The sequence below is a fragment of the Pristis pectinata genome, chromosome 19 (assembly GCF_009764475.1).
Source record: "Pristis pectinata isolate sPriPec2 chromosome 19, sPriPec2.1.pri, whole genome shotgun sequence".
Taxonomy (NCBI): Eukaryota; Metazoa; Chordata; class Chondrichthyes; order Rhinopristiformes; family Pristidae; genus Pristis; species Pristis pectinata.
Genome location: NC_067423.1, coordinates 20,770,491 through 20,797,980, shown reverse-complemented (window position 1 = coordinate 20,797,980; position 27,490 = coordinate 20,770,491). Strand labels below are relative to the sequence as shown.

Here is a 27,490-nt window from a genome sequence, read left to right as displayed (position 1 = left end):
CTGATCAGACCTACCTGCTCTCCTCCATTTCAGTCATATGTTACAGGCTTACTTGCCTGTAACACAAGTTGGTCAAAGTAGATACTTCTGGGTAGGAGATCAACAGAAATAAAACTTAAGGAGCGAAGCTGTTTAAAAACTGCAGAACCTTCAGGAAAACCAAGGTTATCTGACCTCAGAACAGTCACTCCGCAGGTATTATCTTGAATTTATTTGAAAGTTAATGGACACAGTGTCAATTGCCATTGTTGGCATCTGCTCTACATAATCATTACCTTTGGGTTTTCTTTTTTGCTGACTTTGCTTCACATAAAATTTACAGATTTTAAGCCTGTGTTTTCTAATTCTCCACAGTATAAGCTCCAAGATCTGTTTACGTTTATGGTTCAAATAACTCCTTTTGGATTGTTACTTTATTGCTTTCAAAGGCAGATACATTCAGTGTATACACAGCTCATTATTTTTCTCTAATAAAAAGATCCATATCCATTAGTGTCCTCAACTCAGTCTTAATCTCTGTTCCCCTCCAAATCTAATCCAATGCAAACAACTTTCAGAAGTAGGATACCCAAAACTGTACATAATATTCCTAATAGTTATGAAAATATTTGTTTCTGAAAGTTCAATTAAATCCAATTAATGGGAAGAACAACAGTGTGAGGGGACAAATAGTTGCAGGGCGACAGTAAGGGTGAGGAATGCTGATCAGTTTGCATCTGATGGTGATTTGGAGTGTGGTGGCAGTCAGTGGTGTAGAAGACAGATGTGACTGCAATACGTAATGGAATGTGGGGGAGTAGCCACATCATTGGGCTGAGGATTTACTAAGAAGCTTTGTTGGACTGGCAGGAAACAATCCTGCTCCTCTTAGCCTACAAATATGAATTTAACTCTGTGCCAAATGTCCTGAAGTCTGGGAAGCCATGCTGAATATGATTTAAAAACTAAGTGAGATTAAGATGAAGGCATACTATCTCATTGCTACATTTAATAACCAAAATATTCTGTGGGACAAATGACCTCCATTAAAACTGGGAATATTGGGGTTTTGAGATCATTTGATTCCTGTTACAGATTTTCTTTGCACTCTCATCCATAATACTATCCTAGCTCACCTATTTTGAGAATTTGAGTTTCAGCCCAACATTTTAATTCTTAAACATCCCAAATGAGCAGGATTTCATTCAATTTTTGTGTGGTTACACAAGGAAACTTCAAGCTCTGGAAAATATCATCCTCTATTGCATACTGCAAAATGTCATCCTTCAATATGGAAAAGTCTGCTTTTCATTCTAAATTAGAACAGTGAATCTGATCTGTAAATTTTATTCAGATGACTGCATTTTTTTCATTTTTCATTCTGACTTTATTATGACAAGTTGCAAGTTTTCAAAGTAACTGGAAAAATTGGGGTTTTTAGATCATCTTGGTTCCTGTTACAAACTTTCAAATATCCACATATGTTTACTTCAACTGTCCAGTTTAATCAGAGATGTTTGCTTCCGAATCTTAATTTGATATTTCACAATAGGAAATGAAAATCATACATGTGAAAAAAGAAGCATCAGAGAATTATTGTGTATAGTGATCCGGCAATGTCCAGTGACCAGGGACTTTGTAACTTCTTGCATTACAAAACAAAATAATACTATGAAAGACTGATAAGTTCAAAAGATATTTTGGATGTTAGGGAAATAAAGGAAATAGGTGAATACATTGATAATCCCCTAACTATTCCCTAATCTTCCTAAATTCTCTCAATGCAAGAATATTTCCTTTAGACTGGAAATTTACACAATAGTCTGCTATTTAAAGACACTGAGAGAGGGGAAGACTTAACATCTACTGGGAAATTACAAAATTCTATGTGTGGCTGAGACGCATTGAATATTTCTGGCTGATCAGAAGAGACAGGTTATATTTGCAGGTCATGTCTGTTCAAAAATTCTGTCAATTATAAGAGGTGACTAAAGTGGTGGCATTGGAGATTTCTATGGATATTATTCACATGAATGTTCAGATTTCTCTCGAAATAATGCCACTTAAACTTAAAGATCATTGAAACGATGTCATATTGATCCAGTTAAGAAACTAGCTGTGCAGCAGGAGATGTAGATTACATATCCAACACCCTTGTTCTCAGTGACAGAATGTAATTCGTGGTGGTACAGAGGAATCTGCACTGAGGTTATTTACTACAAGGGAATCAAGGATTTTGGAGAGAGTGCAAGAAAGTGGTGTTGAGGATGAGAGTGGATCAGTCATGATCTTAGTGAATGGTGAAGTAGGCATGAGGGGCTGCTTGATCTACTCCAGACTGGTCTACTCCAGCTCCTGTTTCTTATGTTCTTTTGTTACTATTTCTAATAACGACTTAATGAAGGAATGGAATGAACGTATCCAAATTTTCCAATAACAAAAAGGTAGGTGGCATTGTAAGTAATGTTGATAAAACTACAACGAATTAAGAGTATACAAATTAAGGTTGCATTTTATGACATTTATAAAATTAAAAGGAGGGGGATGATTGAAATTTTGAATATTTTGATTTAAAACATACTTCCTCTAGCTGGCAGATCTGTAGCTGACCCATGAGGTAGACATATCACCAGCAATGCAGGTCAGCTCATCTTTCAATAATATTTCTATACACTGCAATGCAGAAGTCAGAGATGAGCTGGAGGTTAGATGCTGTAGACTCAATACTGAGCACAAATGTACTAAGTAGAGGGAATAGCTGTCAGAAGTAGTGTGACCCGAATCATTTGAATGGGATCACTGACCTTAGTTAAAAAAATTATGCTCAGGTTTGTTTATTTTTCCATTTTTTAATTTTCATTTTTAATTAATTTCTAATGGTTTAAGCTATTTTATGTAGAATTTATTATTTTTCATTTTTATTTTGTTTAATATTTTTATTTATTTAAATTTATTTAAACTATTCTTAAATATTTCTGATAATCAGTCATTTAAAAACAGTTCAGAGACTTTTGATAGTAGTAACCTGTCAAAGTACATCTTGGTGGGGCCTCAGGATTTTCAAAGTTAAGCTTAGTCACTACTCAAAGATCACTTCATTTTATAGGACAGCCATGGGAGCCAGGCCTTGAGTTCAACTGGAACTGCAATCCAGCAAGTGGTAATTTTTATAAAATGAAGGAGATTAGTAGAATTTTGTTTACACATTGGACTGTTAGCACAGTGGTGCAAGTAGGATACACAATAGACTTTTTAAAGAGAAATTAATAAATAGGCCAAGCGTCATGGATCAGAAGGGGGATCAGGAGGTTGTTGGATCAAATGGTTAGGCTGAAGAGGAGTCAGATCAGTGGCTGGGAGGATGGGGCTCAGTAATATGGTGGTTAAGGGTAGGCATCGAGGGCCTAAAGGCAAGCCAGTAAGTAAATAACCAAGAGGATTCTTGACTCAAGTTACCAACACCAACAGTATATGTGTTTTGGAACAATATTACCTAATTGGGTATTGAGGGTTCCAGTGAGATTGGAGTTGCTAGTGGATGCTGAGCTTATTGTGAAGGCCCAGGAACTGCTTGAGAACCTGTGAGGAAGCATTCCTGATTTTCCTGGCCTTCAAGTGTTCTAGAAAGAACAGATTTTTAATACTTATCTTGGTATCTTCCACCTCGGATCCGGTGCTGGGCAACTAACAGTAGAGCATTCACCATGATATTACATTTATTGATGCCGCAGCACAATGATTCAAATGGGCTCTTGTCTCTGAATGTTAATTAAGTCATTCAGAGTAGTAAAAGTTTAAATGGCGAGGAACATGGTCAGGTTCAAGTCAAGAGGTTGGAATTTGATATTGTAACCCCTTCTACATACCACTCCCATGAGCCAGTGGTTGCCAAGTACAAATTGGAACTAGTAACTTATTTAAAACTGTACAATCACCATGCTTTATCTAGTATCAGAATTTGAACTGAACTTGACTGAAGATATATTAAAAACACAAATACCAAATATCTCACTGAGCATAATAATATTTACTTTGTCAACTCTCAATAATGTGACGTTAACTGAAAGAGCAATATCCAAGACTTCTAATTTAAAAAAAACAAAAATGACTCGCCCTGTCAGAAATGACTCCAATAATGTCTTTAGACACTGATTTGCATATAATAAAATATCCACTAGCTCCTCATATGTCTCCTTGCCAGAGACTCAGATGGGCAAGTTTATAATAATAACAGCAAAGAAGCTGGTTCGAGGTGGTTAAGTCTTGTGGAGTTTTGGTTAAAACTACCAGTTTTAGGCTTGTAGCCTTCTAACCGTGTACAACAACCAAAATAAAGATGGTGATCCCATTTGAAAGAATTCAATGGCATCCACCAGTTTCAAATTATTTTACAAATGAACATCTATTTGAGGTAATAAATAGCAAATAAAGCAGATCGGAATATGAATTCAGACAACTAGGAAACTTCCCCATCAGACATGGGTTAAAGTTAAATAATACATTTCCGGCAATAGAAATGATTTTTATTTTTTTCTACCTGTAATCCATTATCAGTGACTCCTGAGCACTTTGCCACCGTGAGCTCCTTTATCTTGTGATTATTACCAAGACCTGACAAACTCTGACAAACAAAAGAAATAAAAATTAAAAGACAGCATTTGTATATGGTCTAACATAGAAATCTGAGTTGCAATTGGACTTCTTTTTGAATAAAAGGGGCCTAGGTGGGGCTGGTGAATGAACCATGAATGCTACCAGGAAATAGGCACAGACCTGTAGGATTTGCTGCCTATGAATGCAAACAAGCTGGATATTGACGGAGTAAAATTGTTTTCTGTTCAAGAAGATACTTGGATGATGCTGAATAGCTCACAAGGCAATGTGGGTGCAGTCTATGGGACTTTGCACCCTGGAGGTGCTCATAATATGAATGAAGCATGCTTATTTGTGGAAATGGAATGTTATATATTGTTTCTTCGGTCGTAAAAAGCTTTGATGATCTTTGAAACAGCAATCCACAGCATGCTATGGTATCTGTTGCATTCCAAGAGTATAAACAAAGGGCCATAGTCACCTTAACAGCATCAAGGAACATTACAGCGCAGTACAGGCCCTTCGGCCCACGATGTTGCACTGACATTTTATCCTACTCTAAGATCTATCTAACCCTTCCCTCCCACGTAGCCACCACCCCCACCCCATTTCTCTATCATTCATGTATCTATCTATCTAAGAGTCTCTTAAGTGTCCCTAATGTATCTGCCTCCACCACCTCTGCTGGCAGTGCGTTCCACACACCCACCACCCTCTGTTTAAAAATCTTACCCCTGACATCCCCCTTACATCTTCCTCCAATCACCTTAAAATTATGTCCCCTCGTGTTAGCCATTGTTGCCCTGGGAAAAAGTCTTTGACTATCCACTCAATCTATGCCTCTTATCATCTTGTACACCTCTATCAAGTCACCTCTCATCCTCCTTCTCTCCAAAGAGAAAAATCCTAGCTCACTCAACATATCCTCATAAGACATGCTCTCCAATCCAGGCAACATCCTGGTAAATCTCCTCTGCACCCTCTCTAAAACTTTCACATCCTTCCTATAATGAGGTAACCAGAACTGAACACAATACTCTCAGTGTGGTCTAACCAGAGTTCTACAGAGCTGCAACATCACTTTGCGGCTCTTGAACTCAATCCCTGATTAATGAAGGCCAACACTCCATGCACCTTCCTAACAACCCTATCGACCTGTGCAGCAACCTTGAGGGATCTATGGACGTGGACCCCAAGATCCGTCTGTTCCTCCACACTGCTAAGAGTCCTGCCATTAACCTTCTATTCTGCCTTCAAATTCGATCTCCCAAAGTGTATCACTTCACACTTATCTGGGTTGAAATCCATCTGCCACTTCTCAGCCCAGCTCTGCATCCTATCAATATCCTGTTGTAACCTACAGCATCTTTCTACACTATCCACAACACCACCAACCTTTGTATCATCAGCAAACTTACTAACCCACCCTTCCGCATCCTCATCCAAGTCATTTATAAAAGTCACAAAGAACAGGGGTCCTAGAACAGATTTCTGCGGAACACCACTGGTCACCGACCTCCAGGCAGAATACTCTCCATCTACCACCACCTTCTGTCTTCTATGGGTGAGCCAATTCTGAATCCACACAGCCAAGTTTCCCTGGATCCCATGCCTCCTGACTTTCTGAATAAGCCTTCCATGAGGAACCTTATCATATGCCTTGCTAAAATCCATGTACACCACATCCACTGCTCTACTTTCATCAATGTGCTTTGTCATATCCTCAAAGAATTCAATCAGGCTCATGAGGTACGACCTGCACCTCACAAAGCCATGTTCACTGTCCCTCATCAGCCTATGCTTCTCCAAATGCCCATAAATCCTGTCTCTAAGAGCCTTCTCCAGTAATTTGCCCATCACTGAAGTAAGACTCATTGGTCTGTAATTCCCAGGGTTATCCCTACTTCCTTTCTTAAACAAAGGAACAACACTTGCCACCTTCCAATCATCTGGTACTACTCCTGTGGTCAGTGAGGACGCAAAGATCGTCGTGAAGGCACAGGAATCTCTTCCTTTGCTTCCTGTAATAACCTCGGATATATCCAATCCAGCCCCGGTGACTTATCTATCCTAATGTTTTTCAATAGTTCCAGGACATCCTCTTTCCTCACGTTGACATGCCCTAGCGTATCAGCCTGTCTTACGCCATCCTCACAAATGTCAAGGTCTCTCTCTCTGGTGAATACTGAAGCAAAGTACTCATTAAGGACCTCCCCTACCTCTTCTGACTCCAGGCACATGTTTCCTCTTTATCCCTGATCGGTCCCACCCTCACTGTAGTCATCCTCCTATTCTCACATACATGTAGAACGCCTTGGGGTTTTCCTTGATCCTACTCGCCAAGGACTTCTCATGCCCCTTCTAGCTCTCTAAGTCCATTCCTTAAGCTCCCTCCTGGCTACCTTGTAACTCTCCAGAGCCCTGTCTGATCCATGCTTTCAACCTCAGGTTAACTTCTTTCTTCCTCATGACAAGATATTCTACATCTCTTGTCAACCATGGTTCCTTCACCGTACCATCCTTACCCTGCCTCAATGGGACAAGCCTATCCAGAGCCCCATGCAAGTATTTCCTTAAAACAATCTCCACATTTCCACTGTGCACTTTCCCAAGAACATTCTGTTCCCAATTTACGCTCCCAAGTTCCTGCCTAATAGCATCATAATTCCCCCTCCCTCAGTAAATACTTTCCCATATCATCTCTCCTATCCCTCTCCAAGGCCATGCTAAAGGTCAAGGAATTATGGTCACTATCTCCTAAATGCTCTCCCACCAAGAGATCTGAAACTTAATCAGGCTCATTGCCTAGCTACCAGGGTCCAGTATGGCCTCTCCTATAGATGGCCTGTCCACATACTGTGTCAGGAATACCTTCACTGAACACACTTAACAAACTCCGTCCCATCGATCCCCTTTACACTAAGGATGGTGCAATCAATATTAGGGAAGTTGAAATCATCCATGACAACAACCCTGTTATTTTTGCACCTCTCCAAAATCTGCCTCCCAATCTGCTCCTCAGCATCTCTGTTGCTACTGGGGGGTCTGTAGAACACTCCCACAGAGTTCCCTTCCTGTTTCTGACTTCCACCCACACTGATTAGTGGACGATCCCACCAGGAATCCTCCCTTTCTACAGCTGTGATACTGTCCCTGATCAGCAAAGCCACTCCCCCACCTCTTTTACCTCTGTCCCTGTCCCTTTTGAAACATCTAAACCCCAGAATATCAAGCAGCCATTCCTCATCCTACGACAGCCAAGTCTCTGTAATGGCCACCACGTCAGAATCCCACGCACTTACCCATGCTCTAAGTCATCAGCCTTGTTCCTGTACTTCTTGCATTAAGCCCATCCAACTGACTGCAATTTGTGCCCCTTTCAACTGCCTATCCTTCCTCACATGCATCTACCTGTACACTAAATGAACCAATCTCTGACCCATCACTCTGGTTCCCATCACCCTGCCAACAAGTTTAAACCCTCCCCAACAGTTCTAGCAACCTGCCCGCAAGAAATATTGGTCCCCGCCTCAGTTCAGGTGTAACTGTCCCTTTTGTAAGAGGTCGTTACCCTTCCTCGGAAGAGATCCCAATGATCAACAAATCTGAAACCCTGCCCCCTGCACCAATTTCTCAGCCACGCATTCATCTGCCAAATCATCCTATTCTTATCTTCACTGGCGCGTGGCACAGGCAGCAATCCAGAGATTACTACCCTTGAGGTCCCACTTTTCAGCTTCCTACCTAACCTCCCTATATTTCCTCTTTAGGACCCTCATCTCTTTCCTACCAATGTCATCGGTACCAATGTGTACCACAACCTCTGGCTGTTCAGCCTCCCCCTTCAGAATGCTGTGGACCCGATCCAGAGACATCCTTGATCCTGGCACACCGGGGAGGGCAATATACCATCCGGGAGTCTCTTTCACGTCCACAGAATCTCTGTCTGCCCCCCCCTTACTATGGAATCCCCTATCACTACTGCCCTCCTCTTCTCCTCCTTCCCTTCTGCACCACACGACCAGGCTCAGTACCAAAGACCTGGTCACTATGGCTTTCCCCTTGTAGGTCATCACCCCCAACAGTATCCAAAGCGGTATACCTGTTATTGAGGGGAATGGCCACAGGGGTACTCTGCACTACCTGCCTATTCTTCGTCCTTCTACTGACAGTCATTCAACTACCTGCCTCCTGCAGCTTCAAAGTGACTGCCTCCCTGTAGCTCTTATCTATGTACTCCTCATTCTCTGCTAGGAGCCAAAGGTCATCCAGCTGCAGCTCCAGTTCCCTAACACAGTCTGTAAGCAGCTGTGGCTGGATGCACCTCGTGCAGATGTAGTTATCAAGGAGACTGGATGTCTCCCAGAACTCCCACAACTCACAAGCTGTACACACCACTGACCCTGGAGCCATTCACACAATATAATCCATGCAATGCATTTTTGGGGTTCCAGTTGTAATTGCAGAAAGTGGCAGATTCATTTGGATGGTTTTAATTTGGAAGATGGAGTAGTTTGGAAAAGGGTAGAGGATAAAAATTGGGAAAACTGACAATGCATCAGGAAGTTTGCTGCAACCCACCATCTTTATATTTAATACACTGTGTTAGGCTTCATGCAAACAACCCCACTAGGGATGTGGGTTGTCAATTTTCATTGTTAGTTGGTCATTTACAGCAATATTAATACAAAATTCACAAATTTTCTGTGGGTCCAAATGGTTACCAGGTTTCTTGAAACTTCTCAGTGAAAAAAAGATGAGAACACCAGGCCATTGACAGAGCAGAAAATATGATGCAGGGCTTTATCAAAGAAAATTGGTCCCATGCCACTAATTTCTTGCCTGCTTCTGGGAGAGCTTTTGTTCACAGTTTTGACTGAAAGGTTAATTTATGAAGTTTGGAGATTAGTCTTGCATCTTCAGGTTACTTTGAGAACTTTAGATGTATCATCCAGCCTTGGAGCTCTGACTTGTCAGGTTAGCATACGTGCCCCTTAAGTTGTACTCTTTTGGAACTCAGAAAAGAAACCAAGATTACCAGCAGGAATAATAACTGCCTGCTGCTCCCTACCTGCATCAATACACAAGAGAGGTCATCAGCAGAGAAATGCAGCTTGCAGGAGGCCATTCCTGGCATACAGAGTTTTACAGGCAAACAATGGTCTTCCTTGATATTTTGTACCATTGGTATTGCATCAGTGGAGGCAGATTTTTTGCAAACTGTTGAAACAAGATATGCTAGTGGAACAGGTGCCTACACTTTACCAATGGCTGTTAAAAGCAACTCAATTTCTTTATTCCTTGATCTTTTCTGCTCATAATTGCAGAGATAACAGCAATCAAATATCCTATTCTACAATACACAAAGATACAATGAGGTTTGCACTTGCAGTTGGATTCTCATTAATTGTAGCCAACGACAAATAGGATTCCCCTATATCACCCAAGAATATACATCTGTTGCATTGGCTTCCAATCCAACAACATGCAGATAACATGCAACAGCAAAAATGTTCATGATTCCTGGACACCTCCCATGTTTTTGTCCTGTGGCAGGCCATCCTCCCTTATATTTTTCACCTTGGAGAAGACTTGCCAACTGGATGGTCAGAGACAAGAATACTGTGACATGCCAACTGATCTCAGTGAAGAACGCAAGAAGTATGAAATATATTGAAAGTCATATTACAACCAGATTATACGGTTATTGAGCATGCTTCAGGTTGCTGTATATACAACAGTACAACATAGGAACAGGGCCTTTGGCCCATGATGTCTGTGCCCACTATGATGTTCATTTCTGGATGCTTCCTTCTCCTTGCATCAATTAGAATCTTAGGAATGATGTGCTTTGGCGTACATAAATTTGTAGGATGATAAAGATTTAAAACACAGAGTGTCTGAGACAATTCTGAGGAGGAGAAAGAAATGGAATGTAATGTCACTAACAGTCACTTCTTGCTGCCTGGGATAGCCTCATGACTTCAAGATGCACTTTGCGTCCACCATTTCCACCCATCTGATAAATATATCAAAAGACGCTTGCACTCCATCTCCCTCAACCACACCCAATGCCACTAACACTGTAAACAATCAAATGTTCAATTAAACACCCCTCCTTTGTTTGACATCAATCACAAGTGAAAAATCCAATTGCAAGCCCGTAACCATTAAGAATAAGCATGACTGAATATGGGTAGAAAGAAGTAAGATTCATGTGGTGTAAAAAAGCAGTTTACCAAACTAACTTTATGTGACACACCTATATTTACTCACGTGGAACTATATATCTTTAATTTACCTAATTCTAGCACTTCCATGTGGCTGAAAAACCATAGCTTCAACCAAGATTTAAGCAGGTGCCTCAGATCACTGCTTTGACTGCTAAGCTCTTGATCCATGTCCTCTGGGTTTGGAGTCCAAAGGACATCTTTGTAAGGACAGGTTTGCCATTGGGTCATGGGCACAATTTGGCACTAACAAAATTGGGCAATAGGGGAAGATGGAGTCAACTGGGGAGAAGTGGAAACATTTCCATGTCCCCTTTCACCATTGTTCTTTTCATGGTCCACCCATAATACTCTGCTATTAATAAGTGTAGAACCGTTTGCTGCAGATCAACAGGGCAAAGAATGACCAATTTTTAGGTACCATGTTTCCCATTTAAGGTTCCATTTATGATTTGTAAGCCATCATTGAAGGCTTGCAGACACTTTTTTGATTTCACAGTTTGATTCTCCAAGAAAAATCATTATTCTTTCAATGGATTGTAAAGGTCACCAACATCATGCCATTCATGCTTGAGATTCACTCCCCTCACAAAGACTAGCTGAATATTTGCCATTATATTATGCATTCTTTGCTGCAGCTCCAGAAGTATCCTCTTTATCAGTGCCTCCCAAATATAGAATTGGCATCCAGTTGAACAGAGCTGGGTGTGTCCTGTAGCCTCCAACATGAAATCTCCTCTGGTGTCCCCAATTTCACCATTTGCTCACTCACAATGTACGAGTACCAGGTGATATGTATTTCAGCTGGTACATAGTCTGCTTGAGTCCTGAAGATAATTAAGAAAGCCAAAAGAAAGCTAACTCTTTAGCCTCCTGCACAGTTCCTTCTCCATTTTTTGGACTTCTTTGCTATTTCCCTGTAGTCCTAAACACAGATCAACCAGACCACCCATGGCTGGGATAAACCCTTTCTGAAGCAGATTCCAGAAGTTAATCAGCAACGTAAGAATATACTGTATATCATCCACCAACATGTAGAGAGCTACCTGGTGACATCAAGATGTGCTAGCTGAGTTACTGGGGCAGAATAATTTCCAAAAATAACCTTAGGAGCTTAGCTTAATATCGTAAAGAAACTTATTAATACTTGTGAGCATGTTCATCTACTGAGCATCCTTATCTCTTGGTGGACAGTGTACCTTGCACAGAATAGGAGTCATATGTCCCACTTCAGGTAAAATGGGGCAATGTGATTGAGTTTCTAAACTGTTTAATTTTTACACTTGCGATTAAGTTTCCTAAATCTTACACGATAAAATAAATTGTCGCTTAGAAACTGAAGGACTTCTGTGACCTCTGAAGCTAGCAATCTACACTTAATAATTTATTGGAAATGTATTGTTTATGTAATTTGTCACTTCAACAAACACAGTTCAACATAATGAACCAAAAGATTTAAATGCATCTCAATTTTTTTGTACTTATGTTCATGTTATTTTCCAAGTGGTTCAGTGTTTCCATTTAAGTTCCAGCTTTGCATTTAAACAGAAAATAGATGGAAAGTAATGCATATTTTGTCTAATATCCTGTATTGCAGGCACAAATAATTATAGAAACAGATTTGTTGTCCAAGAGAAATCTGCCACAACAGTGCAAAATTCAAAACCCTCAGCTGTACCACAGAATAAACAAGGTTCCAAAAGTAATATCTGTGGAATGCATAAAAATAATGCAGCATTTGTAGCCGGTTGCCCAATGGGAGTGTTCAGCATAGACTAAAACTTTGAGAAAAGCAAATCTGTTAATATATAATAAAGTGTAAATGTGCACATAGTGAGTGCATTTCTTTTCCATTCTTTCTTTTATCCAACAGTTTTGTTTCAATCAATTTGGACTGGAGGGCTCTAAGATGAGGCTTCTCAGCCATAAAAGGGCAGAGGTGTGGATGGGGGTGAGTGGTTTGAGCTAAAAATGATGATTACAATTTTGTAGATAGAACAAATGTTGTTCCATATTTGTGGAAAGCAAAAATGAACAATGTATGGGATCCCAAACAAATATTATAAGGAATCTGGAGCAGATGGGCTTGGGTAATTCTTTTCCCCAAATCAAATGGCAGAGAAGTGATTAAAGTGGACTCTAGCTCCATGCCCATTACATGTCTTCCCACAGACTCTACAAATAACAGCAGTAATAGGCACTGTTATACTGAAATCATATTCTGATCATTAATTTTTATGTTATTGCCCAGAATAGTGACAACATTTCATTTAAGGAATAGTTGTCTCATTATTCTTGGAACACAACAGAAAATAGCATGAAATTGTGGCAATGAGAAAAGTTCTAGGAATAGGGTGTAGCAGTAACAGGTAGTTGGAAAATGGGATGCAACAGGTTTTGGGAGCAAGACTTATGCCCTTAGGAGAATTCAAGGATTTTGAAAAAAAATGTATGCCATTTGGCACAAGTTGGAAATGTGGCACTGAGAGCAAAGAAAAGTGGATATCAGCATCAGGTAGAAGTGGGATACAGTCTTGGGTGTGACTGAATTGGAGATTGTAAAGTGTGGAAGCACTGCAAAGATGATGGTGAATGTAGCAATAATGGAATCATACAATGGACTGCAACATCATGGTTGATTTTTTTTTTACCTCGGCCACAATTCTTGCACTAACCCCATTTTCCTTAATTTCCTTAACACCTAAAAGTCTATTGATCTGTCTTGAACATACTTAATGACTAAGCATCCATATCCCTCTTGCGAAGAGGATTCCAACAATTCACCACCATTTGAGTGAAGAGATGTCTTTTCATCTCAGTCCTGAATGGCTGACTCCTTATTTTGAGATACTGATGCCCCCAACCTCAGTTCTAGATATCTCAGCCAAGGAAAACATCAGCCCTGCCAATCTCCTAAGCACTCTGCATGTATCAGTGAAATAATTTCTTGTTCTTCTAATGGCCCATTCTGGTGAATCTCACTTCAAATAACAAACTAGGAATCAACTTGGTGAATCCTCATTGCATTCTATCATGTGCATGTCCTTCCATAGGTACGGAGATCAGACATGTATGCAGTACTCCAGGTGCAGTCTGAACATGGCTCTCTACAATTGGAACAATGCGTCTCTATTTATGTACTCAAATCCTCTTTGTGTTTGAGTTATGGTACTGGATAGCTGCATAAAACAACTGACAAATAACAATGATAGGTTTTACTTCGTGTTGGAATGGTCGACGAGAGGGTGGACTGAAAGTTGCAAGATGCAGCAGGAGACAGTTGGTAATAGAGACTATCGTTGATGAAGTAGCAATTCAATCATGTATTGAGTGTTTTAATGTGACATACCATATATTAGAAGGCTAAATGTGATAATGAAATACTACTTGAACTTCTGTGTGTATAATCCATTATGGTCTACATGCATGATGTGTTTATTCATGAACACATTATTGATGTTGCTGTCGCAGCACTTAAGTATAGATACAATCTTCAGAAACCACATTGGCTACAACTACCAGAGCAGCCTTAATGACAGGAATTAAGCATGCTGAAGTGTGATTTAAAAGGTCTGTAATTGCCCAAGCTAATATCTGGGAGCATACCAGTAAAAATGACCCCCATGAACTGGATCTAGAATTGTCCTTATTTGAGATGTAATTTACTTCCTTTGGTGAAGCCTTGATCATTTCTTTCTTTACTGGGGTGCTTATCTCCAATGGCACAACGTCTCTTTGATTGTCATTGATGCATGGTGCCTGTTCTCATTTTCAATATCTCAGTCCAAGCAAAAGTTGACAGAGATTGCCCCACTACCTGAAGCATTTTCCAACACATGTGCTTTAAGAGCTCTGATATGGCAGGAGATTGCTCTTTTAAGTTGATGTGCAATTCCTGACACACCATTCAAATAAGGAAATTGCTCCCCCTGCAAAACTGAATTAGTGCAATCTGAGCTTGTGTTTTTAATCAGAATTTCTTAGCCAATATCTTTAAGGAGATTTCACAGCAGTAATCTTGAGAAATTTTTCTCTGGAAATTCTCCCAGGTAATTTAAGGCTTCTATGTGCTACAGGAGTGAACTTTATCTGATACTAATTCTTTTTTATGGCAGTAGGACACTTCTGCAAATTCTCTCCCAGTCCTCTGCAAATTCACGAAGGCCAAGGGGCATATACAGTGATATCAATCAGTGTACAATGCCCAATTGATGGCACACATAGTGTGAGCCTCAAACACAGAACTGAAACATATTGCATTGCTAGTTAAGGGCCACGACCTTAAGTGGGCTTTGCCAAGAGAGTTCAGAGTATCAAAGTTCCAGAAAGTAAGATCCTGTTTTATCTTCTCATTTTAAGTAATTATTCCCACTCCTCACCACATGGCACCATCCAACCCATACTCCTACATGATTGGTTTCCCACTCCTTTCCAATGGCCCCATTGTCCTTCAGATATCTCCCCATTTACTAACTCCTCATCTTTCCCCTTATCCCAATCTTCTATTTAACCCCAATCTTTTCCCCAACTTTATACTCTAACAATACACATTTAAGTATTTCTAACCCAACAATATTTAAAATAGACCCTGTTCAAGGTTTATTTAAATCACAAGTTTTCCTACAAATGGTCAGAGTATTGCTCCACTCTGTCATACTTTTCCCCCCATGCCACGATGGTAACTGGATTTTGATCTCCAACTTTGAATCCCAAGGCCCCGCTATAGCTCCAGAAGCTACGTTCCCTGGCATCATTGGCAATGCACAGGCTCCTATTTTTGTGTTACTTTAGCAATGATGAAAATTCAGTAAGGAACTCCAGGATTATTTCCAGCAATGATCTAAATCATGACATTTCTTATTGTGGGTTGGAGGCCCAGGGTTGGCTCCTTGAGGTCAAGTCTTTGGGGAGGGATCAGTTTTGAGCTGAGGATCTGGTTTCTGTGGAAGAAAAAAGCTAACAGGAGCAATAAGCAATATCAAGAAGTGGTTAGTATCAGTCTGCAGACCTGTGCTTAACTGCTCTAACAGTTATGACATTTTGCACAATAAGAAGTGTGGAAAAAAATCATAAATCATACAGCATAGAAGGTCAGCTCTTTGAAAGAACTATCTAATTAGTCCCACTGTCCTATTCTTATATGATAGGAAATATGTGCATAGACAAATCTACTGTGTTAGGCTTGATGCCGCCTGGATTTTTTAAAACAAATACTACTACTTTAGAAAAATGTTGTTATTAACCTGTTCTTGTACATTGGTTCCTGTCAGGTCAATGTTGGTCAGAGCAGGCAAGCTTCCTAGCCATTCAATCCCACTGTCAGTTATGTGCACACAGTAACGCATTCTCAGATGAGTCAAACTCAGACATCTGAAAAAAAGAATCAAACTGAAATGAATACAAGTTTAGATATTATAATGAATCTATCCTTCAAACGAAATTAGTATGCAGTAGGTGCCTGGAACGGGCTGTCAGGGATAGTGGTGGAAGCAGATACAGTAGTGGTGATTAAGAGGCTTTTAGATAGGCACATGAACATGCAAGGAATGGAGGGATATAGATCATGTGCAGGCGAAGTGATATAGTTTAATTCGGCATTGTGCTTGGCACAGAATTGTGGGCTCTAAGTCCTGATTCTGTGCTGTACTGGTCTATGGTCTAAATTTTGCTCTTTGATTTATGGTTAATACTAATTTAACATAATCTAAAGATTAAGCTTCCTCTACCTACATGTGGAATCTGTATAACAAGTTATTGAGTATATTAAGTACATTTGAAAGAAATATACAGGTTTCATTACTAAATTATTGAAAATAACATTTCCCAAATATATTTTGTAACAACATACTGTATTAGTAAACAACTTGGGAAAAATATTGATGATGTTAAATAGATCATCAGAAGTTTACACAACTTTAACTGATTTTGCATTCTATTTTGCTTTCATTTCAATGTCATTTATTATAAGGAGAAAGAAACACTGAAAATTCAGCTCCATTGCAGTGTTGATTGGGTGGTTTTGCTGCCAATTTGCTGTGTGATGCATATCCTTTCATTTGCTGCATGATTGTGCCTGTCCATCACATTGGAAATGGCAGTTTTGTATATAGTGCTCATCATTGCCAAATGTATGCAGAGAAGGCAGATCAGAACATCAATCTGTCCAATTCTGATTTGAGGCAGTATTGCCCAAGCAGATCTCAATGATGCTGCCAGTTTGCATGGAGGAGCCAACATTTAGAAGCAGGAATGAGAATCCACCAGTACCATTAAAGGGTTCATCGATTAATTGCAAGTTTGTTGGCAATTGATTTATAGTTGTGTTTGAAGTTAATTACAGGCTAACCCTTTCCCAAATCAAATGATAGTTTTAATCATCTACATGGACTGTTTTGCAGAATTAATTAAGTACATATTAACTTCAAACTTCAACACAACAATGTTGGTACCAGACATGGGTGCTCTTATTTCTAAACCACTAGGAATACAGAATGAGAAGAGGGAATGGAGGACAAAGCAGTAATGTTTAAGAAAACTTCCTAAGAAAAAAAATAGGCCATTTACTGCAGCTGCAGTACTTTGGCTCTAAAAATGAAGGAGGCCATCAATTTTCATCCTCTGGTGGTGCAGGGAGCAAATGTAACATTTCAGTTTGCTGTACACCACTTCTTCAGAGAACTCATAGACATTCTGCTACAGAAGAATGGAATATATCTCCTTCTCCTTTGGCATAGATCAGACAGTATGAGCACTTGCAGGCTTCCAAATGGTGCACAGTGCCAATGACTGCACTCACAATGCATCTAGGGTGTTATATTTCAATGATGAATATGTATAAGGACTTTCATTCCCTGAATGTACAACTTCTTTTTGATCACACAGAACATCATGATGGTTATCACAAATGGGAGTCATACATTTTAATTTTGTACTATTTATCTTTAAGCCACCATTCCAAACTAGATAGTTATCAGAAGAAAAGGAATATCTTCTCACTTTCTGACTCTTGACTCCCAAAGCAAAACTCACGCCAACAATAGAACCTATCTGTAAGGAGAGCCACGCTGCTTCTCACAACCTTGTCAAGCAGACCATTAGAGTACAAACACAACAGTACTACTGCCTGCATTGTTGTGAATGCACATTGCAATGTATAGCAGAAGAAGCTCCAAATTAGTGGTTGTCTGTTTTATGGTGGAAATCTGGCAGTGAATTGAGCTCAGAGAATGACTGTGCCTTTGGAGTTGGAGAAGAAAGAAAAGGAAGAGGAAGAAAAAGTGGAAGAATTGGGACAAAAGTTGGGTTCTCCCTTGTGAGCGGACCATCCATGAAAAACTGATCAGATTTTGACTTCAGTGATTATCTCAATCCCCCAACAAACTAGAACTCTCACCTTACCTATTGCAGACTATTTCAGGATCTGCTTGACCACAATGGAAGAATAAAAACCAACCAAATCAACTTTCCAAATTAGATTTATACATCCATCCATGTAAAAAGCCACACAAACATCAACAAAGTACCCATGCAGTCCTTCAGTGCCTATCTTGTTCATGCCTTTCCCAGGCAGTGCCTCAGAAATTCTTGTTACCAGGTGAATGACAAATTGCTGCAGTTCTGTGACAATCTCAAAGTCTTTTTAAACACATATCTAGAACCACGATGGGAACAGTTAAGAAGTCGAACTTGCATGCCAGAAATCTTAATTCTCACTGCAGCACTCAGACGTGGGTACCCAGAAATTCAATCATAAAACCCTGCTTTTTTACAACATTATGCAGCTGAAGATTGACTTTACCTGGAGTGAAGAGTTTTGCACACATCGTGCACTTCCCTAAGTGATTTATCTCCCACAGGATGGCATCATTCTCACTGTGGTGATCCTTTTGGAGCATTATGGGGAAACTTAGGTCATATTGTCTTGACCACTATCTACAGGTAAGTCCCATACTTGCCCTTGAACTTTCAAAATGCCCACCACCACCCACAGAATTCTTCCCCCTCCTATCTTGCTCTTGAAACTTTGAAGTCCAGGTTCCCAGTGCCGTGATCTTCTCAGGCACAAAGACAATGACCCCATTCCCTCAACTGTTCTCCTCCTTCAACTATCTGATCCCTGCAGAATTTTGTGCTGCTGCTAGCCATTATGCAAGTATAAAATATAAAGACTCGCTGAGACTTTATACTCGCATACATTCTCTGCTGGCTTGTGGTTGCTGGTATCAGTTGTTAACGAGCTTCTCCTATGACAGGGAGGGAAGTGTGCCAAAAAGTGTTGCACAACATTTTTGGATGATGTGTCTGCTATGGTTTAAAAGCTGGCTGTGTGTACAAACTGAACATATACTTCCTGTTCTGTTAATATCACAGAGCAATTTATAGAAACGTAGACAACATTCAGACATGGGCTGATAAGTGAAACTCAAAAAGCCTTCAGATGTTGGAAATCTGAAATAAAAACAGAAATAGCTGGATACCTAAGCAGGTCAGACAAGCATCCATGGAAAGAGAAACAGAATTAACATTTCAGGTCCAAGACAAAGCAGCCAACTTGACTGGCACACCATTCAGGATCCTAAACATTTATTCCCTCTACCACCAGTGCATGTGGCTGTACTTTGTACCATCTACAAAATGCACTGCAGCTACTCGCCCATGGTACTACGATAGCACTGTCCAGATCCACAACCTCCTACACTATGAAGGACAAGAGCATCAGGCAGATGGGAACACCACTACCTGGATTCCCCTCAACATTGCACAGGATTTAGATTTCGAAATATATCACCAGACCTTCATTATTGCTGCGTCTAAATCCTGGAACTCCTCACCCAGCCAACCAAACTGTGGGAGTGCCTTCACCAGATGGATTGTCATGGTTCAGGGAAGCTGCTCATTACCTCCTCAAGTGCAATTAAGGATGGGGAAAAATGAAGCTGGCCTTGCCAGTGCACCCAGATTCATGAAAACCATTAATCAATCTGACTTAAATTCTTTAAGTGTAGAAATGTTCACTGAAAAGGAAGGTTGCTGGTTTCATGAATTTACTTGATTTTAGCTCCAATATTAATGGATATATAAAAAGTCATCCAAAACTAATCTTGATTAATAGATCCAACACCTAATGTTCAAGGCAAGTTGGTCCAGGCAAAGTTACCTAGAAAGGACAACATTAGGAACTGCATGTCAATGGGTTTCTTGAGTGATTTTGAAACAAAGCAATTTCAGAAGTTTAAGAAAGTAGATTAATAAATTTTCTATTAACTTGTCAGCAATGTCCTTATCCCCAAAAGGTGAGTAAAAAAAAGTACAAGCACAGATGAAACTGTGCAATTGTAAGTGGAAGCAAATTCCCCAAGATTAATATTAAAAAGCTTGTTATGTAAAATATTTTATTTATTCTGCTTGAAGCTCTCTCAATTATCTTGTGTGCTCAAGAAAACAATTTTCTCTGGCAAGACATGGCAAACTGTAGGCAAACTGTCTGTCACCCATAATGCATGAACATTACTGGAACTAGTTCAGACCAGAGTAAAGCTGAGTACAAATAGATTAGTGATGTATAATTGTACTTGACTGCTTTAGTCTGGAGCTTTCTAATATTAGCTGTGAAAAGTTAATGCATGCATTTGTTTAGAAGAACATCACCATATTTTCATTGTTGCTATTAATGGGCACACTCATCAATAATCTGCTCAGTAATAATCAATTTGAGTTTTGCTAGCACCACTTCATTCCAATTGCTGCTGGCAAATCCCAAAATGGAACCAGGTGAGATTAAAGTGACTATTCTTGAGATCTAAGAGACCTGATAAAACATAGTCAATAGGAATCAGATTGAAGTCATAGCCAGCACAAAGGAGAATAAATACAGTTACTGGAGGCCAAGCCGTCTCAAACTCAGTACCACACTGCAGGAGCTCCTTGGGGTAGTGCCTCAGGCCCAAACATTTACATTCACTTCATCAATGAACTTCCATTTATCAGAAACAGGGATAATTGCCAATGATTGCAGAGTGTTCAGATCAATTCACAGCTTGTCAGGTAATGAAACCCTCTGTGCAAAATGAGACCTGGGTAGTATTTGGTTTGGGCTGATACGTGGCATATAACATTTGTGTCACACAAAAGCTTGACAATGACCATTTCCAAGATGAGGAAATCTGAATGGCTCTCTTTAACATTCAATGGCCTTACCATCATCAAAACCTCCACCACAAATATCCCAGGGCACTATTTTCAGATACTTAAATATATCAGCCATATAAATACTACAGATACAAAAGTATTTTCAGTTACAAGAGCGGATATAAAGGTAGGTATTTTGCTCAAGGGACACACCTCAGCTCCTCTCCTCCACCCATGAAGTTCACGTCAAGCTTGCAATGAAGTATTATCCACTAGCCTGGATGAGTGCTGATCCATCAAGCCTCAAGCAGCCTGTTTGACTGGCATGCTGAATACTTATATTGTAAACATTCAAATCTTCCACTACTGACATACTGTGGCAGCATTTTGTATCATCAGCAGGGTTCACTGCACTTATTTGCCAAGATTTCATCAATAGCACATCACACACTTGGAGCTACAACCATCTAGAAGGACAAGAGCAGCAGGAGTATGGGAACTCAAAGTCACACTGCACGTTATCATGGTTTCTTCATTGATACTGGATCTGCAAGGGTTATTTAGAACTAACTGTGGAAATGCAAAAAACCAAACTGCTGGAGGAACTCAGTGGGTCAGGCAGCATCTATGGAGGCTTGAGGAACACTCCTCATCTTCCACCTGGGTACGTTGCAACCTTCCAGATTCAATATCAAATTCTACAACTTAACATAACTCATTTTCTTTGTCTGTTCTGAACTGGCCATTTCTGCTGTAAGTCATCCATCTGTGATATTGGCTCTGTTTTTCTCTCTCCTTTAGCACAACCTGACCTGCCAGGCATGTCCTAACTCCTGCAATTCACACTTTGTCAATATTCTCATTTCTAACTGCCTTCATAGCTTTTGTTCCATTTTTTCTCTCTCTTACTACCCGGTTAGCCCATTGATGACCTTGTATCATATATATTCCCTTTGTTCTTTCCATTCTCTGCAACCTAAAACTAACTTGTTTGCTCTTGCCCCAGTCCTGACAAAGGGTTTTTGACCTGAGATGTTAATTCTGCTTCTATTTCCATAGATGCTACCTGATTTGCTGTTTGTTTCCAATCTTCTATTTTTATATTAGAGGAAAGCTGAATTTTAGCTAACCTTGCATACATTTTATAGGATGCTGGGCAGAATTGAGGATGCAAATAAAATTAAGATAAAACTTTAAATATTATAAATAAACCTTTTGAAGAATATAAAAATCATCTTAAATGCATTGTATTTTTGAATATATATCTGAGGAAATTACAATCCATATAAATAATTTTTAAGGCCTATATTTGTTAAGTAATTAAAGCTTAGAATACTATTTAACAACTTCATGTGAAAAAGCCAATAGCTATCAAGATAATTTAATAAATATCTGATTTTTTTCCAGTTCAACAAAGTTTCTTTGATTGGATTGCAGAAAATTGCAAAGCAGAGCAGCCTATAGCAGTGGATTAAATTGCTGTACACAGCTTACCATAGAAATCCTTAAGTTGTTCTCAATTTCATGTTGTAATGACAATAAACACAAATATTCTCATCTTCCTTTAAGCAGCAAATCCAAAATAAGATACCTCAAATTGTGTAAGTAATGTTTGTAATTCAATTATTGACTGATTTCTTCTGTTTTTATGTGCAAAAATGGAGACCTTACAAATCATACACATTAAATTATCATAGTTGTTAACATTTCATAAAAGTAAATGGAAAGCTTGCTTATTCATAAAATAATCAAAATATTATTTATGCATACCTCTGTGCGATTTTCAGCATTGATAAATCAGTAATTAAGACGCAGTTGCTGAAGTTCAGTTCTCTAAGCTTTGGACCCGAAGACCCTTCCAAAAAGCTTCGTATACCTACATCAGTGATACTACCACACAAATCATATCTACGTTATTCATGTCCAGATATATTTGCTACTTGTCTAAGTAATATGCAACAAACATACTTCACATATTACTATAGATGCAAAGCAATCTTGAAAAATAGAGAAACTTAAGAGTGTAGCGGTTGCTACCGCGGAACAAAACAAGACTCTACTCGGAGGATTGCCGAACAGAACTGGTTTATTTTCCCGCCTTGCGCGGGCCCTTTAAGCGAGAATGTTCCCGCCCAAAACAACCGGCAATGACGTAAGTCCTACGTCATCAGGACTTTCCCGCGCGCGGGTTCTCCCCGTCGCTCGGAAAGACGAGGCCCGCCGCCATCTTGGGCCTCGTCGCTCCGACGCCGCACGACCTGACTGCCGAGCCGGTTCGCCCGACTAGATGGTGAGTCGCCACACAACCCCCCTCAGAACCGGCGAGACAGTCCCCAAGGTCCGTGGGCTGTGCCAGCTGCCGCTTAGGGGGGCGGCCTCTGCGTCGCGGCGTGGCAACCTCGACAGGCTGTTGCAGATCCAAATGGGCCGGTCCGCCATGAAAACCTGTTCCCTGCCTCGAATGTCCAAAATAAAAGTGGATCCGTTATTCCGTATGACTCGGAACGGTCCCTCATATGGTCGTTGCAATGGCGCCCGAGGTGTGCCCCTGCGAACGAAAACAAACTTACAGTCCCGTAGTTCCTTGGGCTGGCAGGATGGGGCTTGACTGTGCCATGAGGTGGGAATCGGGGCCAAGGCGCCAAGCTTCTCGCGCAGTCTTTGTAGGACTGCTGGGGGTTGTTCCCCTTGGTCCCGAAGGGCAGGTATGAAATCCCCAGGGACAACTAGTGGCGCCCCGTATACAAGCTCAGCTGACGAAGTGCGGAGGTCTTCTTTGGGGGCAGTGCGTATGCCGAGCTCGTCAACCCAGTTAGGACCCTTCAGGTGGGCCATCAAGGCCGATTTCAGATGGCGGTGAAAACGTTCCACCAACCCGTTCGATTGAGGATGGTAGGCCGTGGTGGTGTGCAGCTGCGTCCCTAGCAGGTTCGCTAATGCAGCCCAGAGACTACGGGACTGTAAGTTTGTTTTCGTTCGCAGGGGCACACCTCGGGTGCCATTGCAACGACCATATGAGGGACCGTTCCGAGTCATACGGAATAACGGATCCACTTTTATTTTGGACATTGGAGGCAGGGAACAGGTTTTCATGGCGGACCGCCTCAAACCGGCTCATTTGGATCTGCAACAGCCTGTCGAGGTTGCCACGCTGCGACGCAGAGGCCGCCCCCCTAAGCGGCAGCTGGCACAGCCCACGGACCTTGGGGACTGTCTCGCCAGAACTGGGGGGGGTTGTATGGCGACTCACCGTCTAGTCGGGCGAACCGGCTCGGCAGTCGGGTCGCGCGGTGTCGGAGCGACGAGGCCCAAGATGGCGGCAGGCCTAGTCTTTCCGAGGCCGCGCGACCCGACTGCCGAGCCGGTTCGCCCGACTAGACGGTGAGTCGCCACAAGAGCATAATATTTGCATGCAGTTATAAGCTGTCCATAGCAATTTCCAAGTCACTATAAAAGCTTGTTACCCTACCCCTACACTTATCAAACACACCTTTTGGGTATACGAGAATTGTTAGGCCATACTTTTTTAAAACTGCTGATTTTAACTTTTGAGTAATTTTCTCCTTATTACCTTTTGTATTTTTAACTATGTTACTTTATTCATACTAAGTTCCCCATAGCAGGGAACAGTGCACCAATCTGACAATCAGCTGAACTCCATTACGCAAATTGTGTCTAGAATGCTTAGGTCAACACTATTGCTTTGGCTGGTCAGTCTCTCAATAGTGATTTATAGTGGATCATGCACTAGGCATGAGGTAGGGTGAGAGAGTAGTTTGGTAGTAGGATGGTGAAGAAGGCATACTGCATCCTTCCCTTCACAGGTCAGGGTATAGAATATACAAAACTGGGACACTATGTTGCAACTTTACAAAATATTGGTATTATGTGCAGTTCTGGTCACCACATCATAGGAAGGATGTAGTTGAGCTGAAGAGAGTGCAGAGGAGATTCACAAAGATGTTGCCTGGATGGGAGGACATTAGTTATGGGAAGAGATTGGGTTTGCTTTGCCTCGACTGAAGGAAACTGAGGAGTGACCTGAGAGTGGTATATAAAATTATAAGGGGCATAGATAAGATAGATAGAATATTTTTCCCATGGTAGGGGTATCAAAAACAAGAGGGCATAGGTTTAAGATGAGAGCAATGAGTCTTAAAGGGGATTTGAGGGGTAAGTTTTTTACGCTCAGAGCGGTTGATATCTGGAATTGACTGCCAGAGGAGTGATGGAGTCAGATACAATCATTATGTTTAAGAGACATTTAAACAGACATTTAAGTAGGCAAGGCATAGAAGGATGTGGAAATAAGGCGAGCAAATGGGATTAATGAAAATGGGCAAAAAGGTTGGCACAGACATTTCTGTGCTGTACACTCTATGACTCTATATGATTCAGTACTGACTGAAGATCATTCATGGTGTCACGCCAGTTTTGCGGGAATATTGGCATACCAAAGATTGATAATGGCTGCTTTGAAGACTCTAGTCATTGTGTGGAAATGATGACATTTAATGAGCCGTCCATTTATTCTCTATTAGACATCAATCCCAGGAAGACAATCTTTAATGAGGGCAATAAAGAATGCTAGAATGGAGTCAATGGATAATAATCCAACCTTGCTTAATCCCAGTTTGGATAACAAATTGTTCTTTCTCCAGGCTATTACAGAGAACAGTGGAGTAAGATGATCATGAAGAAACCATATGACCTTAAACATTTTGGAGGACAGTTAGATCTGGCCAGCATCTTCCACTGAGCTTCATGACTGACAGCATCAAAGAGCTTTGTCAAGTCAGTGAAAGTCATGTACAAGTCCTGATTTTGTTCCCAACATTTTTCCTGGATTTGGCAGGCAACTAAAATTGTGTCAGTTGACCTGTGGCATGGTCTGAAACTGCACTGAGATTCCAGCAGGATTACTTCAGCAAGGGGAAATACTAAGTTTTAAGAGGATACAAGCAAGAATTTTTCATGTAAAGAGGAACGTAATGCCTTGGTAATTTCCACACTCTAACATATTTTTTGTGGCAATATTGGAATTTTGTAAGCCCACTGGAATCTGAAGATTTGAAAAAAGAACAAGTTGGAAGAACTTCTATACCAGTTCTTTACCTTTAACCTTGAAAACTTCAGCTGGTATACAGTCTGGTCCAGCAGCCTTATTGTTCTCAATGTGCATGATGGTGTTTTTTACTTCTTTGTGGACAGGGATGTCTACAAGTGACCTTCTTTCAGAATGTTGAGGGATGGTTTCAATAATGGCAATTGATATGGGTTACTCATGATTCAGGAATGTAGTGATGTATTCTTCCCATCTGGTTTTGATGGTTTTGCTTTCTTTAAGGAGTGCTGACCCACTGGATTGTTATGGAGTTCTTTCTCCTTTGATCCTGCAGCCTTACAATGTGAGAACCTGCTAGCTCAGTCAGTCTCCACCCACGCAAGACGTACAGCTATAGTCTCAAAACAGGGTATCTGCTTTTGTTCCATCTTCTTCAATAGCACCTCTAGATTATATCTTCAAATGATGGATTTCTCCTCAATGATATACGAGTACACTTTGTCCATATGTCATGTAGCTCCCTTTTGATTGATAGCAGTTTTCAAGAATTGTCACAATGCTGGATATCCCAGCCCTGAAACCAGCAAGCTCCTTTGATTGTCCAAATGAACTCACAAGAAATGTACTCCTTAGCTATTAGCCAAAATCAGCACTCAAAAGAAGTAAACTGAGGATTTGAGAATTTGATGAGATTGGAAAGCCTAACCCATTAGTATCTGAACTGAGAATTTGAAAATTTGATGAGAATGGAAAACCTAACCAAGTTTGTAGGTGCCATGGCTCTAGATCTTTAACACTAAAATATTTTAAACATTATGACTGAAATATGTTTTTGGAATAGAAAAACAGGATATAAAATGTTCTTGAAGAGTCCTAAATAGCTAACAGTTTATGAAACATTATTACCTTACACAGTCTGAAATATTCAACACAATGATGTTTTTCAGTGTTGATATGAATTTCAAGCTGTTGTCTGTTATCTTTTTGCAGTCTGCCACATAGATGTGATTCAGATTTGGGCAACTGGTGCTGAAGATTTTGAAGCTTGCATCAGTAATACGTTTATTACCTATTGTGACAAAACAGAAGGGTTATAGTCCAAGAGTTCTGTTAGTTAAAGAAGTAGTTTGTAAAAGAATTTGATATAATAAGGTACTCCATAATTTGTCAAACCTTCAGTTTTAAATGTGGTAAGCTTGTTGCCTTGGACAAGTGCTTTAATAGCTGCATCAGATATATGTGGAGAAGAAAGAAGTGAAACTGTTGTGAGGTTGTCATAGTAACCCACCAGAGCCTTTAAGAAAAAATTAAAAATGGTCCTCATTATGATTGGGTTTCTTGGTGACAAAAACAGAAAACAAATAAATGATTGGATTAATAACCAAAAAGCAAAAAATGCAGATTCTGAGAAACAGAAAATAATGGAAATTCTCGGTATGTCAGGCAGTATCTGTGAAGAGAGAAACAGTGTTAACATTTTAGGTTGATGACCATT

General features: G+C 40.4%; 1 protein-coding gene across 1 annotated transcript in view; it reads right to left on the bottom strand.

Moving 5' to 3' along the window:
- LOC127580562 (dynein regulatory complex subunit 6-like) overlaps window positions 1–27,490 on the bottom strand; it is a 66,917-nt gene that overhangs the window by 12,082 nt on the left and 27,345 nt on the right. Inside the window, exons 5-9 of the mRNA XM_052034147.1 lie at window positions 27,169–27,289; window positions 26,902–27,064; window positions 22,701–22,820; window positions 16,046–16,172; window positions 4,517–4,600 (exon numbers count right to left, since the gene is read on the bottom strand). Of these exons, the coding sequence (XP_051890107.1) occupies window positions 4,517–4,600; window positions 16,046–16,172; window positions 22,701–22,820; window positions 26,902–27,064; window positions 27,169–27,289 (615 nt within the window). The remainder of the gene's footprint in view (window positions 1–4,516; window positions 4,601–16,045; window positions 16,173–22,700; window positions 22,821–26,901; window positions 27,065–27,168; window positions 27,290–27,490) is intronic.